The following is a 20,145-nucleotide window of genomic DNA, read 5'->3' as shown; positions in this document are numbered from 1 at the left end:
CAGATCACACACTTAGGATAAGATCGCCATCTGGTGTTGGGCTCGGATGATTGCAGGTTGTTGTTGTCTTCGGAAGAAGCCTTTTGGTCACGAGACTCCTCCACTGGCCAACAGTGCGCATGGGCATCCACTTCATCCTCAGATTGGTTTTTTTCCGCCATTGGGTTCGGATGAACTTTTCCACTCCGGCTGAAAACTTCTGAAAATCCAGCTTTCGAAGCGAAAAACCTTTACAACTCGACGTCGAAATTCTATCGGACCGGTTCTGGACACAGCTCATGGAAAGGACACCTTTTAAAAAAATGCCCCCAATGTGGAGCAAAGTTCCCCCACAGTGACCACCACGAGGTCTGCAACCTGTGCCTCTCGCCGGAACATAACTAATCCAGCTGTCCAGCCTGCGCCGCATTCCGATCCAAGAAAACCATCCGGGACCGAAGAGCTTGACGCCATATCATGTCCAGACCGGCTCCAGAACCAGAGGACATCTTTGCTCAGGATGTCCCGGAAGGAGATTCCGAAGAACTCCAAATTATATCCGAAGCGGACGATTCCGATGACCTCATCACTCCGGGGCAACGAGTGAGTACCAGTGCCCCTACCTCAACCCCCCCAAAAAAAGCATTGGTCAAGACTCCGCCAGCTGGCCCCAGTCGCGACCGAAAATCGTCTTCAGATGCCCCGCCCTCGGGCTCGGCTCAAGAAATATAAGCCTACAGGTGGCTCGGGCTCGAGCAAACCACATGTTATAGTACCCACAGTACCTTCGGCACCGAAGACTCAAGACCTCTCGGCACCGAAGCAGGCTCTGAAACCATCGAGACCTATTGATAAACCGGCATCTAAAGCTATCAAGCTCAAAGATTCCCTCTCGGCACCGAAATCTCCACCGGCACCGAAAAGTTCTTCGGCACCGAAATCATCATCGGCACCGAAACCCTCATCGGTACCGAAACAACTGTCTAAAGTCCAAAAAGACTCTACCGATCATCCAAAACATAGATCGGAACCGAAAAAATCAGCACCAAAGCCACTTTCGGACAATGAAGAACTTTTTTACCCTGATCCCACGCAAAAAAGGATTTATATCAATCCAAAAACTGGACATGTCACCGCTGTGCCATACAAGAAAAGGAAGCAGGACAAAACACCTTCTCCAGCTCCCATAAAGAAGAAGGACTCCGCCACCTCACCCATTCGTCCTTCCTCTCCTATATCACCTCTCACCCCACCCCCCCTGCCCCCACCTCCTTCTCCTCTACCATCTCCTTCACATACACCACCTCCACAGGATGATGATGATGGCTTAGGGGGAGGGGGTGATCCGGATGACCTTAATGATCCTAATGATCCTTTCACACTCCCGGATACGGCACCCTTAGATGACTGGGCTTACCCTTTACCTGATATTCCTAATCCCACTACATACCCCTCCAAACCCTCCCCTCCAGATGACCACCTAGGGTTTGGGCAACTGATAAACAGGGCGGCACTTTTCCATGGCGTCACCATGCATTCAGATACACCCGAAGAAGACTTTCTTCTAGACACATTCGAACAGTCTCAAAAATCAGTTCAAATCTTGCCCATGATTAAGGGAGTCAAAAAACACGCCACAGAGGTTTTTAAAGACCCTGTCAGAGCTAGGGTTCTTAACCCCCGAAATGAAAAAAAAATATAGACCTGCCCCACAAGATCCCGCTTACATTAAAGCACAGCTCCCTCTAGACTCTTAAGTAGTTTCAAACGCAAGAAAGCAGCCTAACTCCCAAACAGGAGACACACCGCCCCCAGACAAAGAGTCTAAGCTATTAGAGGCCTTGGGCAAAAGAGTTGCAGCACAAGCCGCTAACCATTGGCGTATTGCCAACACACAAGCCCTATTAGCCCGATATGATAGGGCTCATTATGATCAGTTAGAAGATCTTTTACAACACCTACCAGATCAGTACAAATCCCTTTCCAATGACCTCATCCAAGAGGGGAAACTCATATCTAACGCATCAATCAAATGTGCACTAGACGCCGCGGACACTGCTTCTAGGGTGGTCAACACAAGCATACTTCTTAGACGCCATGTATGGCTACGTATTTCAGGCTTTAAGCCGGAAGTACAAACAACAATACTTGGTCAACCATTCAACCAAGAGCAACTATTTGGGCCCGCAGTAGATACTGCACTTGAGAAGATGAAAAAAGATAACGAGACTGCTAAATCAATGGGACCATTACAGTCTCCACAACCACAAGGCCCCTTTCGACGCTCCTTCTATAGGGGAGCCTCCAAAAATATTGGGACAGGCACCTCTTCCACTTTCAAAACCTCCGCGCAAACATCCCCCAACAGAGGATATTTTAGAGGAGGATATAAGGGAAACAACACCAAGGGCCGAGGTCGGGGCAATACCAACACCCGCACCTCTCCAGCCACTAAACAGTGACTTGCCTCCACTCCCCCCAGACCATTCCACTCCGGTTGGGGGAAGACTCCAACAGTTCCTACCTGTCTGGAATTCCATTACAACAGACAAGTGGGTAAGACAAATTATCCAGTTTGGTTACTGCCTCGAACTCACAAACGCCCCCCCCCCCACACATACCACCCAAACACCGTCCAATGTCACCACACCATCTTACACTCCTCAAACAGGAAATTTGGTCCTTGCTTCAAAAACACGCAATAGAACCAGTTCCACTCCAACATCAGGGTACAGGAGTATATTCCCTATACTTCCTAATCCCCAAAAAGGACGAGACGTTAAGACCCATACTCGACCTCAGACTCCTAAATCAGTACATACACTCAGATCACTTCCATATGATCACTCTTCAACAAGTGCTCCCACTACTTCAACAAGACGATTTCCTTGCCACATTAGACCTCAAGGATGCATACTTTCACATCCCCATGCATCCTGCTCACAGGAAGTACCTAAGGTTTGTGGTAGACGGACAGCACTATCAGTTTACGGTCCTCCCATTCGGAGTAACAACTGCACCTAGGGTATTCACCAAATGCCTAGCAGTAGTGGCCGCGCACCTCAGGAGACAACAAATCCATGTCTTCCCGTATCTCGACGATTGGCTCATAAAAAAAGCCAATACTTTCGACAAATGCGTTCTCCACACTCACCGCACTATTCAAACCTTACACAACTTGGGATTTACCATCAACTATCCCAAATCTCAACTGCAACCCTCCCACATACATCAATATCTGGGAGCCACCATAAATACTTCCAAGGCCATAGCTTATCCCAGCACAGCCAGGATAGCCAACATACAAAACCTCATCTTAAAATTTCAAACTCAACACTCTCTTCCAGCAAGAGTGTTTATGCAACTGTCCGGCATGATGGCGTCCTGCATCTTCATTGTGCCTCACGCACGACTTCAAATGCGTCCCTTGCAAGAATGTCTAACACAACAGTGGAACCAGGCTCACGGACAACTTACCGATCTGGTGTTGGTGGACAGTCGCTCACTTCGCTCACTGAAATGATGGAACACCATCAACCTGTCCCAAGGGCGTCCGTTCTTAGAGCCTCTTCCTCAAATAGTGCTGACAACCGACGCATCTCTCACAGGGTGGGGAGCCCATCTCCTACAACACACCACTCAGGGCAAATGGACCACTCAACAAAAACTGCTCCATATCAATCACCTAGAACGTCTAGCGGTGTTCCTAGTGCTGAAATCTTTTCAAGTACATCTAAGGAACAAAACTGTCCTCATCCGCACAGACAACATGACGACCATGTATTACATACAAAAACAGGGGGGACACATTCTCTCCAACTGTCCCAACTCGCACAGAACATTTGGAGATGGGCAATTCCCCAAAACATCTACCTGCTAGCGGAACACCTTCCAGGGGTTACAACAAAATGGTCGCACACTGCTGACCTACCTGCGTGTTACCCCAAAGAACTGTGGTCCCTGTAGTTAGCGTCGGCGGATACACCTATGCTCGTGTCGTGAGTGCAAGTGTGAATAGCGTTAGCCATCCCTGGACACGTGTTTCGAGGTAGTTGCCTCTCGTCAGCAGGGAGTAGGAAAGAGTGTAGGGTTGCAATGTAAGCTGCTAAAATCATTATCAGGTCTAGTACCTCTCGTAGCAACGCAGGTGCGTAACCTGAGTCCGTCGACTCCCCGGCTCAGAGAGCCACTAAATAGTTACAACAAAATGGTCGCACACTGCTGACCTACCTGCGTGTTACCCCAAAGAACTGTGGTCCCTGTAGTTAGCGTCGGCGGATACACCTATGCTCGTGTCGTGAGTGCAAGTGTGAATAGCGTTAGCCATCCCTGGACACGTGTTTCGAGGTAGTTGCCTCTCGTCAGCAGGGAGTAGGAAAGAGTGTAGGGTTGCAATGTAAGCTGCTAAAATCATTATCAGGTCTAGTACCTCTCGTAGCAACGCAGGTGCGTAACCTGAGTCCGTCGACTCCCCGGCTCAGAGAGCCACTAAATAGTTACAACAAAATGGTCGCACACTGCTGACCTACCTACCTTGTTGTTACTATTTAGTGCATTGCATTGCTCTCGATCCTGGGGGATTTGCAGAGGGTGAGATCTTTCTAATGGGCGATTTTAACCTTATCTGGGATCCCAAAACCTTAAAGAAGACCATTCCCTCCCTGGGCCTAGAAGACGCTTGGAGAACCATGCACCCAGTGACTCAGGATTACGCTTTCTTTTCACACACACACTGTACCTACTCCAGGTTAGACAATGTGTTTGTTAGCCAGGCACTCCTCCCAGTCTTAATAACTGCTTCATTTCACCCTATCCGATCACGACCCTGTAACGTTGACTTTAGAATGCGATGCCCCTCCCCTGAATATCGCCCCTGGTTCTTACCCGGGTCACTTACTAGGGATGGGCTCCTGCCGGACGATTTGAGTTAGGCTGTTAGAGAATATTTTCAACTAAGCGTCTCCTGGGATACTAATCCTTCCAATAATTGGAACACCTTTAAGGAGGTGCTACGTGGGAAATGTATCACTCTAATCTCCACTTTAAACAAACAATGAGCACAAGACATGTTGGCTCTAGTAGCAGAACATCAAAAAGCAGAACAGGCGAATAAGGAGACCCCGACTCTGCCCCTACTGAGAAAAGTTACGGCCTTGATGCAATCTATACTAACAGAGCGGAACTTACCCTACTGAGACTCAAACGTATGACTTAGGAACAGGGCAGCAAAGTAGAACCATAGTGGGTGCGACAATTTAGAATCAAACGTGAGAGTGAATATATATACGCTATATATACCGAGAAACAGGAGGTATCGTAGTGTCTGATGTTGAGAAAGCACAGGCCTTTGGGGATTTTTATGGTGATCTTTACACTGCAGACACGGTTGAGGAGATAGCTCAGAAACAGTATTTCGATGGAGTAGACCTCCCGAGTGGAAGAGAGGCCCAGAATGACCTTCATGGGGAACCAATAAATGAGGAGGAGGTACGCAAATACCCCACCATGTAGCCCCTTTTAACCACATGGCTTCATCAGGAGCTGTCACTGCCCTCCATTAGTGAAGCACTCATATCGATTATCCCAAAGCCAGGGAAAGATCTACAACGCTGTGGTTCATATTGGACAATAGCGCTACTTAACTTAGATGCCAAGTTAAATACGAAGATCATTACATCCAGGCTTGACGATCTTTTACTAGAACTGATCCACCCAGATCAGTCCGGATTTATCAAAGGGAGACAAACTCACAATAACCTACAGTGTGATCCACTTGGTTGAGAAAGTTACAAAAATAGACATACCGGCGGCTATTTTGGTTTTGGCTGCCGAGAAGCCCTTTGACCCTGTGGATTGGTCTTTCTTATTCCATACCTTGCGCCGTTTTGGCTTTCGCAATCCATTTATATCCATTATCAAGTCCAATTATGCTGCTTCACAAGCCCAAGCGTGGGTTAATGGAGTGAGTTCAAACCTAATCCATGTCAAGAGGGGGACGAGACAGGGGTTTCTCCTGTCTCCATTTCCATTTGCCCTCCGTATTGAGCCTCTGGCTGCTACAATATGCAGAAATCCCTCTATTCAAGGCATCAATTTTGGCTCCACAGAGCATAAAATGTCCCTATTTGTTGATGATGTACTACTCTCATTAACCTCACCCTGATCTTCTTTAGGGGCACTACAAGTTGAACTGAGCCACTTTGAAGAGGTGGCAGGATTCTGCATTTACTTAACAAAATCATTATTGCTTAATATGACCATGCCAGCCCCTGATATGGAGGCGGTGGTGGCATCCACCCCCTTTAAGTGGGACAAGAAAGACAGTACCTATTTGGACATTAAAATCACCCCTGAGTTTCAGACCTCTATCGAGCTAACTACCCACTGCTTTTACAGCAGTTGAAAACAGATTTTAGACAATATGCTCTCATGTATTACTCTTGGTTGGGTCGCATCCATACAGTTAAAATGACGGTCTTCTCCAAACGTCTATATCTTTTTCAGGGCCGACCTGTCGAACTTAACCAAGGCTTTCTATCCACTTTGTGCTCCCTAGTCATTTAGTTTATTTTGCAAAACCGTAGAGCCCGTCTCTTATATAAACTCGTCAGACTCCCAAAAGCCTCGAGAGGCCTAGGCCTGCCTGATTTCCAGCTATATTATGAAGCAGCCTAACAGAGTAATTTCAGAATGGTCAGTGTGCGAATAGGATAAGCATTGGCTCCATATGGACAGGGCGGGGAGATATATCTAGGACCTCCTGTGGAAACCTAAAGTGGAGCGCCCTCGGAATACTTACCTGAGCACACCTACAAAGACTACACTTAGGGTTTGGGACGAGGTGAATAGATCAGTCTCCTGGACTACCTTTCCTTCACAGTTTACACCAATCGATTATAACTCTGCCTTTACCCCGGCACTACAGCCTAGACCCTTCGACGCTTGGAGGGAGGGGAGATGTCTTACCATCTCGGTTCTTTTCCATTATGAAGGTATCCTAACCTTCGAACACTGTCAAAGAGATTTCCATCTTCAGCCTTGTCAGGAAGTGCCCTCTTTCTCCATGGTAGCTCCCACGTTTTGCCGAACTGTGCTGTGCTTTGACTGAGTGTGCCCTGGGCTTCTGCCAATCAGGTGCCCAGGGCCTAAACCTGCATTAAAAACAAAACTCAATTGGCATCCCTGGCCACAGGTCAGCCCCTGGTAAATTGTACCACAGGTACCCAGGGCACTGTGTCCATGGAAGACTACTAAGGGATGCAGCACTTGTTATGCCACCCTTAGAGGCCCTGTACCATTACACACACACAATGCCTTTGCAGGCTGCGTGTCTTGGTGCATAACAAAGTGAAGAGTCGACATGGCACACATCCCTGTGTGCCATGCCTACAAACCACTGCCCTGGCATAGATCAGTCACCAGTCTAGCTGGGTGCTCTATACCAGTGGTGAGGGTACAGGTGCATGAGCCCTGTACCCCTACAGTGTCTAAACCAATTCTTAGAAATTGTAAGTGCAGGGCTGCCATTAAGATTATATGGTGCTTGGAGTCTGTCATTACGAACTCTACAGCACCATAATGGCTACACTGAAAACTGAGACGTTTTGTATCAAACTTCTCAGCACATTAAACCCACACTGATGCCAGTGTGGGATTTAATGAAAAATGCACACAGAGGGCATCTTAGGGATGCCCCCTGAAAAACTACCTACCACTAGTGTCGAGGCTGAGTGGCTGCTTTCAGTTGCCACCACCAGACATGTTTCTGGACCCCTGGGTCGAGAGCCTGCTGCTCTCGGGGGCCTGAAACAATGCACATCCTAGAACGAGGTGCCAAGCCTCTCCCCCCAGGATGGGCAGGGTTCACGAAGGGGAAGCTTCAAAGGCTTGCCGCCTTTGTGAGCCTTTCTACTACCCCCCCACTCCCCTTAACACCCATAAATTGAGTATTTAAGGGACCCCCGATACCATATCTTCAGATTTCAATGGCCCAAAAGAAGTGTATGAAGAAGACAACTGCTGAACCAAGAAGTACGATGGACTTGGTGCCAACCCTACTCGATTGTCTGCTGCACCCGTCCCTCCTGGAGCCTGAAGCCTCTTTTTGCAGGCCTCCTCTAACCGCAAGGTACTCCAGCACTGGGTTGAACGCCAAAAGACACCAATGCACCTGAGCCCCATAGCCCGAGAATTGGACCAAGGGTGTCCCTGTGTGCCGGTGGATCTCAAGGGTTGTGCCCCTCTGTGGCCTCCCCTGGTCTTGTGTCCCAGTCCCTGCTTGCCACCCCTTTGTAAGAAAAACTCCGGTAAGAAAAACCTGACGTCAGAGGACACCCAGGCACTAGAAGCCCATGGACCTTGGAGAGCTCAACCGATTGTGTCCCTACAACCCACAGGATCCCAACTTACCACTACTGTCGCCGGTGTTCCTGGTGCAGCCTCCGGTTCGACCCCTGCAGCCTGTTTTCCAAAACAAGTTCCTCCATTCACTTGCAATGGACGCCCGACACTGTGTTTGCACCCGGCCGCACCGTGCCGCTGCTGGTGGTGTATGTTTGGTGCTGATTTGTTCCCCCCGTACTTGTCTCAAGCTCTGAAGTTTGAACCCAGCAGCCGCTTTTACTTACCTGTAAGCTGCGCGTCTTCAAGCACCCCCCAGTCTCCATTGGATAACATTGGGTCTGACCTCCAGCTTTGACCTATGCACCGGCCGCCCCTGGTGGTGCAGGAATCTAAAATTGTCATTAGTTAACATTTTTATCATATTAATTTAAACTAGTCACCCACTGTTTAAAAAATCTAATGTCTGTAAAGTAGTTAGGCCTTTTTAGTTCTTAGCATTTTTTGTAGGTTTCTAATAAGACCCCAACTACTTTAAAAACCATGACTGCTAATGCAGGGACCTCCCAGGAGATTAACCTGGTGCCCTATGCACATCTGAGAATGCCACAACTCAAAGAATTGTGCAAAGCATGGAAACTTGCCATGGGTACTAAACCCACAAAAGCCCAACTGTAGCAGTTGCTGGCAGAAAATGACAAGGCCCGGCAAGTAGAACCTCCCCCACTGGGAAAGAAGATGATGATTCCCAGGTAGTAGAGGAGGATGACACTGACTCCATATCTACCCCCTTAGACAGTAACACCACTGGTGAGAGTGACCCCAGTAGTGCCCCAGATGAAGTAGGCACTGGACATATAGATCTCCAGAAACTGGCCAGGAATATAGACCTAGAAGCTAAACTCTTGGCCATAGAAAAAGAAAGAGCTGAGCTGGGCCTAGGACCCATCTCTGGTGGCATCAAAATAATAAATATGGAGCAAATAGAATCTTTTTCACTTTAAGATCCCCGAAAGGATTTTCCGTAAATTCCTTGAGGGTGATGATATCACTAAGTGGTTCATTGCATTTGAGAGAGCCTGTCATGGCAGACCGGTCCACAGGGATCTTTGGAGTGCAATCCTGTGGAAAATGTTCTCAGGGAAGTGCAGGGATAGACTGCTGACACTCCATGCGAAAGATGCTACATCCTATTGCCACACAAAGGGTACCCATATTGAGGGCTTTGGATTTAGTACTGAAGAGTATAGGATCGGATTCAGGGAGGCTCGAAAAGCCCAGAGCCAGATCTGGGTAGATTTTGTAGACTATTTATCGAAAATACTAAGAGGTTGGCTAGATGGTAACAATGTACATGACTAAGAAGGGCTGTATAGTTTGATAATGAAGGAGCACCTTTTAAGTAAATGTCACCAAGAGAAACTACATCAATTCCTGGTAGACCTCGGTGCACTTTCTACTCAAGAATTGGGGAAGAACACAGACCACGGGGTCAAGACAAGGGTGACCAAAACTTCCACTGGTGGGGGAGACCAAAAGAAAGAGGCCAAAAACCCACCCCAAGGGAAAGAAGGTAATCCTAAAAACAGAGTCTTCTTCAGGCCCCCCCAAGATCTGCTCAGAAGGGTGGGCCCAGAGACTCTTCACAGCTAAAGGAAGGGTACCAGGGAAGGAGCTGGGATCCCAAAAAGGCTTGTTGTCATGACTATAAATCCTTGGGACACCAAACTGGAGACCCTAGCTGTAAAAATAAGAAAAATGCTTTTAGCCAACCTGCTGTAAAAGCGGTTGCTAACGTCCAGATGTGGCCTGACCATGTCAGTGACTCCATTTTGCAGGATCACCTGATTCCCCTTGGAAAGTTCCTTGAGGCTCTGCAGAGTGCAGGCCTCACTATCACGGCAAGCAAGTGCCAGACAGGGCAGGGCTCTTTTGTATACTTTGGCCACCTAGCAGGTGGAGGCCAAGTTCAATCCTTACAACCCAAAATCCAGACATTTGTGGACTGGGTAGCGCCAACCACCCAGACTCAAGTCAGGGCATTTCCTAGCTTGTCTGGGTACTACAGGAGGTTTGTGAAGGGTATGGCACCATTGTGGCACCCCTCACAGAATTGACCTCTAAGAAGATGTCAAAGAAAGTAAACTGGATAGTGAGCTGTCAGAAGGCTTTTGACTCACTGAAGGATGCTCCAGATTATTCCAAGCAATTAATTGTGCAGACAGATGCCTCTGAGCATGGATTGGTGCAGTCCGTACCTAAACAAATGATGGACATGACCAACTTTTTGCTTTCATAAGCAGCAAACTACTCCCTAGAGAGCAGCATTGGAATGCCATGGAGAGGGAAGCCTTTGCTGTGCTGTGGGCCCTGAAGAAGTTTGGGCCGTACCTGTTTGGCACTCACTTCCTAGTTTTGACAGATGAGAGGCCTCTCCGATGGCTACAACATATGAAAGGTGAAATCCCCAAACTGCTAAGGTGGTCCAAATCCCTAAAGGGAATGGACTTTACAGTGGAACACAGACCTGGGACTACCCATGCCAATGCAGATGGCCTTTCCAGGTTCTTACATTTAGAAGATTAAGACTCTCCAGGGGAGGTTAGTTTCATCCTCTTTCACATGTGTGTGGTGGGGGGCAGAGGGACAGGGTAGTGTGAGAAAGTGCCTCTCATTGACATGGTTGGCCCCCACTTTTTGGCTAGTATTTGATGTGGTTTCGATTGTAGTGCACAGAATTCCTGCCAAATAGGTCCCCTGTGCTAGTGCTTCTTCCCTACAACTATGCCACATTGGCAAATTCACCCCCCAGAAAGTTCCTGGTAATTGGTACCTGGCTACCTAGGGCATTGGGACTGAAGAGGGTCCTCTAGGGACCCCTCACCTAGGCCATGCAGATGCCACTGCTGCATGAAGGCCGGGTGCAGACAAAATGACTAAATTGACATGGCACACTGCCTGTGTGGCATGCCAACCAGCATTGCCTAAGGTATAGGTAAGTTACCCATCTACCACACCTTACAACCCCTGCACCCGAAGGCCCTGGGAATTGAGGAGCTCGACTGACTGTCCCTGCGACCTACAGCATCCGAACTTACCTCTATCGCCCTTCGTGAAGCCTCCAGTTCGACTCCCGTGCATAACTAAACCTCTGAAGCATGAGCCCTGTAACCGCTTTACTCACCTGCAAGCGGTGTGTCTTCAAGCCCCCCCCCCCCCCTCCAGTCTCCATTGGGTAACATTAAGCCCAACCTCCAGATTTGACTTCTGCCCCTGTGCCGCTGGTGGTGCAGTGTTTGTGCTTACCTGAACCTTGCCTTCTGCTGACCGTGACACCGGAAGACTGAATTTGTAAGTGGCTTACTTACCTGTAAAACCGCATTATTGTTTTCCTCCATAGGTTAACATTGCAAAGCCTGAAAATTGCACTGTGTCCACTTTGGAAACTGAAAGGACCTTGTATTAAAAACGTACTTTGCGAAGATCTTGGTCTTAAAATAAAGATTATTTTTATAAAATTGATGTGGATCTCCTTTTTGGGTCGTTTGTCATTTATTGATTATTGTTTGCATAACAGATGTCTTATACGCCCCTGCGTTAGGCCTAAATCTGCTCACCCACACTATCACAAATACACTTGGGTTTGCATTGAGCCCTGTACACTTCATGGGCAATGTCTGGACTCTGTGCACGGTATCACCACCTAGTGGTATACCATATACAGACCCAGCTTCCTACACTCCTCCAGCAGATTGACTACCAGGCAGTACCGCAGATGGCCTGGCTTGAAAGAGGATACTGCGTTAGTGAAGCAAATGGCTATCACACCTTAGCCTGCCTACTACTTTGTGAAGGGAGGCAGACTGGCATCTCTTCCAGAAGTAGGAAAGCCATAGTAGAACTGATTTTTCAGAAGGAGAGGCTCATCCCAGGGGTGTGCTCAGAGCTCTGCATGGGCAAAGAAAACAAAAACTATCTTGCATTTTTGCAGAGAGGGGTTCTCGGGGAAGTTTTTGGCCTTACCCCCATGAAAGTGATTTAAATTGCGAAGGGTTGCCCCGTGCAAACTGTTCCCCTTTTGCTAGTTAGTCCTCTCCTCCCTCAAACTCGAAGTTGACTCGATGGCTACCGAACTGGAAAGAAGACAAGAAGGACTGCACCTGATGCACCCGAGGGATCTGCAAAGACAACTGCCTGCTGTGCTCACTTGCGGAAAAGAGCTCTACTTGTTCCAAGACTGAAGAAGTTAGTCCAAGGGCTAGTTGGCTAGCTTCCTGTTAAGCTTCAGAACCACAAAAAGCTAAGGAAGCCCACAGCCCTCAAGAGCCCAGCTGGCCGGGAATGCATGAAAAGCACTTCTTTGCTGGACTGCTGTAAAGGATAATAGAGCACTGAGGACCCTGAGACTGCTGTATGCACCATGTAACTGTCTCCCTCGACCCAATTGGTCCCTGTGACTGGGTCCTAACCTGTGCTGGCCCATCCAAGAGAAGATTGGTAGTCGTTCTGGCACGTTGGCTCAGAAACCGCTAAGCCAATTACAATTTATGCTATTTAAATTATTTTATTTACCTTTGAAAAATTATATCTCAGGCTTCCATCTATAGATTTTGGTCGTTTTAGTGTCTATTTCAAGATAAAAATACAACCTATTTTTATAAATCGGTTTCCGATTTTTGAGTTGTAATTCTTACTTTTTTACTGTTTTGGTACTTCCATTTGTTTTAAACTTGTTCCTTTGATGAAGCCTGTCTGCTCTGTGCCACATGACTAAGCTAATGGTTTTATTAAAGAAACCTAACTGGACCTGATAAAGATTGTGGCATCATTACATGGTGAGGTCTGACAACCACACCACATTATAATTCACTTTTCTTCACTGACCCTAGCCCAAGTGTTTCTGGCGTTGGAAGCTAGAGACTGGATGGTGTCAACTGCAAGATGCGTATTTCTACATTGGAAGTATTTGTGCTTAGTGAGGGGTGCAATGCATTACCAGTTGGCAGTACACCCCTTTGGCTTAACATTGGCACCTCTAGACTTTACCAAGGGTGATAGCTGTGGTTGTTTCTTGAGGTTGGGCATCCCCCATTTTCCTGTACCTGGGTGACTGGCTGATCAAAGCTGGGTCGCCGGAGGTAGTGTCATGCCATCTAGTCAACGGTATTCTTGCTGTTCAACCAGGTCTTTTCATTCAACAAGCTCAAATTGTCCCTGAGCCCTCCCAATGACTCCAGTTCATAGGGTAATTGCTGGACACCACCCTTCGCTGTAACTTTCCTTGACTCATAAGATTACTGCCAATCAGAAAATGCTCCAAGCCTTTCAACTAGGTGCAAAAATTCCAGTCCTGAGGTTCCTATGTCTGCAAGCTTCCTGCATTTTCCTAGTCACGCATGCACATTGGCAAATGAGGGACCTGCAATGGTGCCGCCGCAGGCAGTGGCTACAATACAGGGAGACCTGTGGACTTCATGGTAATCTTTCCCAGCGCTACGCAGAAGCAGCTTGGGTGGAGAATGAGATGAGCCTGAGCTGCGGGATGGCCTTAACTCCCCCTCTGACAGTGGCTATGGTGGTGACGAACACCTCAACTTTAGGATGGGAAACTGTTTGGACAATGCTCAGTGCGATCAGTTCTGTGCTCTCCAGCATCAATTGAGGGTAGCATTAGAGGACTCATTACAGTTAAAATGGAATTGTCTACTTCACTGTGCTTGCCCCCGTCCCTTCAATACCCTTGATTCCTCTGGTTCTGAGAAAGGTGACCTAAGACCAGACCCAAGTCACTCATCACCCTGGATTGGCCAGTGAGGGTATGGTATGCAATCCTTCTGCGCTTCTCCACATGTCCCCTGCTCATGCTGCCTATCCCAGTTAGAGGGGTTAGTACTGTACCCCATTCTCCAAGGACACCACCTCAATGCCTGGAGATTGAGTGGGGACATCGCAGTTCGTTCCAACGGCCTCAGGAGGTGGTTTGTCATTCTTTCAGCGTTTTTACTCTGGAAGATGGAGTACCTTTGTTGCATGGTGCACGGACAGCAATGTGAACCCTGTACAGGCCAGGCTATCCCAGGTCATACAACTTGCACTTCACCTTGCCCAGAGGAGTTGTACAATTGATACTGTCTAGGGATATACAGTGGCACTGTCTGCATTCATCTCTCTTCTAGACCGCCAGTCCCTGTTGTAGTCATTTTCTGAAGGGATTAAAAAATCTATATCCTCTCAACCTCCTTTCTTGTTCCTCAGTTGGACTTTGAGTTAGTGTTAATTCTTTTCAGTGGGGACTCCATTTGAGCTGATAGACAGTTGTCCATTTAGGATGTTGACCTTGAAAACCAATTCCTAGTATCGCTAACTTCAGCCCTACTGATGCACAAAATGCAGGCTCTCCGTTCCTGTCCTCCATTTACATCTTTTCACATGTACAAGTTGGTGTTTAAAACCAGAGCTGCATTCCTCTCTAGCTGGTGACTCTATTCCATCTGAATCAGTCCATCGCCCTTCAACTTTCTATCCTTGCCCCATCCCACAAAGAAGGAAAAATGGTTACATAGATTGGATCCTTTGGTAAAAGTCAGCTAATGCCTGGATTGCACCAAGGACACATGACTGAACGGAACTTATTCGTAGGGTAATGTGGTCCCAAGAAAGGCAAGGCGGTACAGAAAAGGACTTTGTAAATATGGATGATCTTCTATTTAAGACCTTCCTTGCGCTTGCCAAGAAGGAAACTCAAGAAGGAGTCTGGGCCCACCCTACCAAGGCTAAAGCAACCGCATCTGCTCTTACAAGAGGAGTTATGATTGCAGACATATGTAATGCAGCCACATGGTCGTCTCTGCATACATTTGCCAAGCATTACATGCTGGATTCCACGGTGCCTTGAGGTTATCATTTGCCAGACCCGTCATGCAAGATTTCTTGGTTTAATGGTAGAAAAATCCATCAGAATAAAAAAGTTACATACCTGCTGTAACAATCTATCTGGTGGATACTTTATCTACCTGTAGATTCCTCACCGACCTGCTTGTCTCCCTGTTTGATGGATAGTTATGGGGAACGTTAATAAGATCCCATATATGCATATGTTTTGCTGCTGCGCTACTCTATTGATGTCAATCTGTCCTCTCCCCTCAAAGGCAAGGAAAAAAGCATGGAAACTGACGTCATTGCATAAGGGAAGGCACTGTATAGCTTCAGTGTTGTCATCTGATGCCCTTTTGGTTGTCATTACGAAGCCAGCGCCCTCTACCAGTGACATGAGAGCTTTAAAGTTTCTGGATCCTGTCTGGCACCTGGGATTTTTCCAAAGGAGAGGAATCTGTAGGTAGAGTATCTACCAGAAAGATCGTTACTGCGGGTAAATAATTTTTTCTTATGTGTCCATGGTTCAAACTTGTTTTTCTGATTCATTGATGCAAAGCCTCTAATATTGGGGCCAGTGCTGCAAGAATCTGAGTTGTGCTTGCATTACTGGCAATGATTCTAGTACAAAAACGAGTACACATTTTTGCAAATTGTAGTAATTTGAAGCAAAATAAAATGTACACAGGAACATCTTCAACTTGAAAAGCGCTTTGCTAAACTGTTGCACAACTTCAGAAACCTTTTCTCTGAGGCATCTTGTTGTAAAATGTGTTTGATATAGGCCAATATGTTTTAAAAAATTGAGGGAGAATCCGTGTAAAACCATGAAAACAAGTTAGTGGGCCGATTTTTAAAACAAGATCCACAAGTGGAACTGCACATGTATACTTACATTGATGCAGGTTTGCAACTTCCTGGAATTAGCAAATGTTTACAGTAGTATACCTGAAATCGTACTCCTAGCAAACTTGTAAAGGCTGTTTTTACATGAGCAGATATACATGGTCACAGGTTTGAGTCCCTGCGTGTCCCCTTCTTCCTTTCTTCCTTCCTTAGGTCAATAAAATGAGGACTGTTGTGTTGGATAACATTAAACATCTGTTATTTCAGCACCAAGAGTCCCTAGGGTTAATATGCGCTTTACAGATATGCAGTCTCTGTTATGTTGTATTTGTTCATACAGAAATCTCCTAAGTGATTGCAAAATCACTTTTTCTACACTCCCTTTTTCCCCACTCTAAAACATTTTACTCCTGGCCTTGCCACAAGTAAATGTCTACTTTTTCTGATGTTGAAAGACATTGAACCGGACTTGTTAAATACACTTCCATTCGCAAATAAATGGGTGTATACAAGCTTGTCAGTGCATACCAGCCCTGGAATTGCAACTTTTCACCTTCTTCCAGACCCTGTACGTAGATTGGCAGAAATGTGTGAGAATTGAAGCCATACTATAATCCAAACCCATTTTAAAACCTGAGCATAACTTGAGAGGCTGCCATACGTTGGCACCTCTCTGCATGTTACCCTAAGGGAAAAGTCGATTTGTTTAAAGCACAAGTAGATTTCTGAAGCACTGTGTCCCTTTGGAAAGTATTTGATAAAATTCTCTACCCCTAAAGCACTATTACAGTGCAATAAAGTGCCATTTAAGTTGGTATAAAACGGACTGTGGTTTGATCTTTTTAAATATGCATTCATAACTTCATATTAGCCTTGAATTAACCACAACTGAAGCTGGTATTCTTTCTTTCAGCTCTTGTCCTGACTTAATTAAATTACTTTTGGAAAAGGATGATATGCAACTGTTGCAACTTTGTCTGCATCTCTTTCCCGATATTCCTGAATCAGTTACTTGTGCTTGCCTGAAGACAGTCCTAAAGTAAGTAACAGATTAGTCAAATTCATTGTTGAAGCATCATTTGAAATTGATTTTTTGTATTTGATTTGCTTTGCGAGAGAATGTGCACCTGTTTTATATTGACTCCATAGATGATTCACAACTTTAATGAACTTGCGCTACTCTTTAGAAAAGCAACGCAAACTATATATAGCCCATTTGTCATAAAGTCTTATTTTGATTAATACAAATTCAGGGAAATCAAATCCCTAAAGATGGAGACATGATTTGGATGCATCATTAAGCAAATGTTTGAATTCAATCATAAATGCATTTAAAAAAAAAGCTCAAATACAGTTCAATAAAGCTTTTGTCATATTTTGAGTATTTTATTTTTTGACACATGTTTACAGGTGCAGCTCTCTTGCTTTATCACCACCCTTTCTGTAATAACTGGATCTATTTAAAACCAGTGCTCCTCTGAGGTTTTCATTATGTAAAAAACCATTCTACCTCCTCCAAACACTACTATAAGAAAACAAATCAATTTGAACTTTTTACTTGTGTGTCAATGAAGACTTTATTCTCCTTTAGCAAAATTTCATTGTTGACTCTTTCTTAAAAATGTTATCGAGACAACTGAGTAGCATTTTACGTTCAGCCATAGGTTTTTTTTGTTTGGTTCAAACTGCCTGTACATATTTGGTCGCAATTACAGATGTAAACACTTTTAGTTAACTTAGAAAAGTGAACCATGTTTTCTTGTTTCTCACGCATAGGCTAAATTAAGCCTGCAAAGAAATCCCAGTACTTTGCTGTATTTATCGTATGTAGATGAATATTATTGGATAATATACGACAGTATGCAGACTTTGCACCTCTTTTTAGGTCTCGCCTGAGCCAGCGCTTTAGCGCTTCTCTGGCAAGACTTATAGTAAGCGAGTTTTGGAAGTGCAAACAGTGGCTTTTCAGGCCTCCAAATACAGTGCATGTGCGCCGTCCGGGCGCGCGCACCATTTGGAGGCCTGAAAGCACTCGTTTGCTTTCACTTTCGCGGGCCACACGGCCACTTTGAAGTGTGATCGCGATTGCGATCACTTACATTTCGCGGGCGCTTTGATGTTCTCAGTGAGCCGCGCGGCCACTGCGAACATCAAAGCGCCCGCGAAATGTACACGCCATTTGCCACTCACAGATAACTCCGAAAATACTTCATGTAAATCAGTTTGGAATGTTCTCACTTCAGCCTCAGAACAACCTCATTTCCCCCCTTGTTTTTCATCTATCACTTTAATACTTCGGTCTCAATCCACTTTTTTTCTCATCACATTTCCTTTGTTTACCCTTTTCTCGTTTCTTTCTCAAATCCTGGTGCTTGCTCGCTCCTTTTACTGTTTCGCGCATTCTACTTTCTGACTGCACCTCCCCGTCTCAAAATTCTCGTGTTTTTTAATCCCATAACCTCCCGCACGTGCTCTCTGTCTTTCCTTCAGTATGGTATGTGTGTTTTTCTCTATCCACTGTTGCAGGTTCCGTTTATTTCTCTTTTACTTTCCGTTCCTCATAATGTCGCACCTCATTTCCCCCCCTGTTTTTCATCTATCACTTTAATACTTCTGTCTCAATTTCCTTTGTTTACCCTTTTCTCGTTTCTTTCTCAAATCCTGGTGCTTGCTCGCTCCTTTTACTGTTTCGCTCTTGCCTCCCATATCTTTCTTGTGTCCTATTCTATGCTTAATCATTTTACATCGCTCACATTTTCCTTTTCTTATCTTTTGTCTCGTGTCTGCTCCATTCTCTCTCCTCTTCCTAGTACTGCTTCTTCACCTTCAGCTCCCTCGTCCCAGTGTTGTAAACTTATGCAGGAGCCGCTCCCAGCACTTACCATCTTTCACTCGCGTTCACACATGGAGTTTGTAGTACTTTTTCTGTGCGGAAATGCGGTAGTAGTGCTGAAGAGAAGTAGCCACTGTGTAGTGCTCGGATCTGTGTTTCTTCGGTGCGTTTTTTTTTTTATGAATACATGTTGTGGGCTAATCAACACGCATGTGCAAAGCGCGGTTGAAAAATACTAAGCAAGCATAAGCTGTCGGGCGTTCACTAAATAGCAGGTATTAGGTATAGCATGCCAAGAAACGTCATGTCTGGCATTCTCTGCAAACTATCACGTGATATTCAGTGTAATGCTGACGGAATGCTCCAAGCACGCCCTTAACCGCTGCAACAAGCTGTCCTGGCAACAGAGCGCCCTAGGAAAGCAAACATACGTCTACGTATTGCCAATGCATTTGTGCTACACACTACATTTTGCAACATAGACGAAACGACACCTAACATAGCGCACAGACGAACTATGAACAGACCCCGCATACCGACAGGTTATGAAACCTGGGCATCTGCACGGGAAAGAAAAGCAGAGATGATAGGCAATACATGTTGATATACATCAGGACAGAACCAAATTGGAACCGCACCGGGGGCAAAAAAAAGAAGTATAAAAAGTTGTGCCCGAGAAAAATGGTATAAGTGAGCTTGACTGTCGCCTGACAAAGGTCTGGAAACAGGCATATAACATTGCTTTCACCAAACAACAATGGCCTCAATGATACACGCTTTCTGCGCCAGGAGAAACCAGCATTAGAGCTGCAATAGTTCTTGCTTTTTACTAATTTAAAGATATTGCCATTGCTATAAATATAGTTTATAAAACAAACACAAAGTCAGGCCATTATCATTTAGAATGCCAATAGATACTATTACATTATTAATAGCAATGCAAACTGCTCACACTTCCCTAATGCGAGACCTATTGCATTGCAAATGCTTGTTTTTTTTTTTGTTGACTGACATTATGCTGCCTACACTGCAGTGCCTAATTAATCAGCGCTGCAGTTGAAGGTGGCGAAATGCCAGTGGGTAGGAGGTGTGGGATGGGGCTTGCAAAAAAAACACGGTAATTGCCACAGGGCAAACACCGATATTGAGTGTGTTGTGTTTGCCCTTTGGTGAAGTGTTCGGAGGTCATCTACAACCTAGGTTGGGTAGTTCTAGAGTGTATTTGAAATTACCCTCCTTTGTCTTTGAAAATAATTGCACTTTGCCCTTCCATC

General features: G+C 45.9%; 1 protein-coding gene across 1 annotated transcript in view; it reads left to right on the top strand.

The window, feature by feature from the left end:
- The window catches only part of NOL11 (nucleolar protein 11), a 367,767-nt gene that overhangs the window by 195,471 nt on the left and 152,151 nt on the right, over nucleotides 1-20,145 (top strand). Inside the window, exon 13 of the mRNA XM_085617263.1 lies at nucleotides 16,952-17,077. Within this exon, the coding sequence (XP_085473389.1) occupies nucleotides 16,952-17,077 (126 nt within the window). The remainder of the gene's footprint in view (nucleotides 1-16,951; nucleotides 17,078-20,145) is intronic.

The sequence above is a fragment of the Triturus cristatus genome, chromosome 7 (genome assembly GCF_964204655.1).
Source record: "Triturus cristatus chromosome 7, aTriCri1.1, whole genome shotgun sequence".
NCBI classification, from domain to species: Eukaryota; Metazoa; Chordata; class Amphibia; order Caudata; family Salamandridae; genus Triturus; species Triturus cristatus.
Note: the sequence above shows the minus strand (reverse complement) of the source record. Positions and strands in the feature narration are given on the sequence as shown.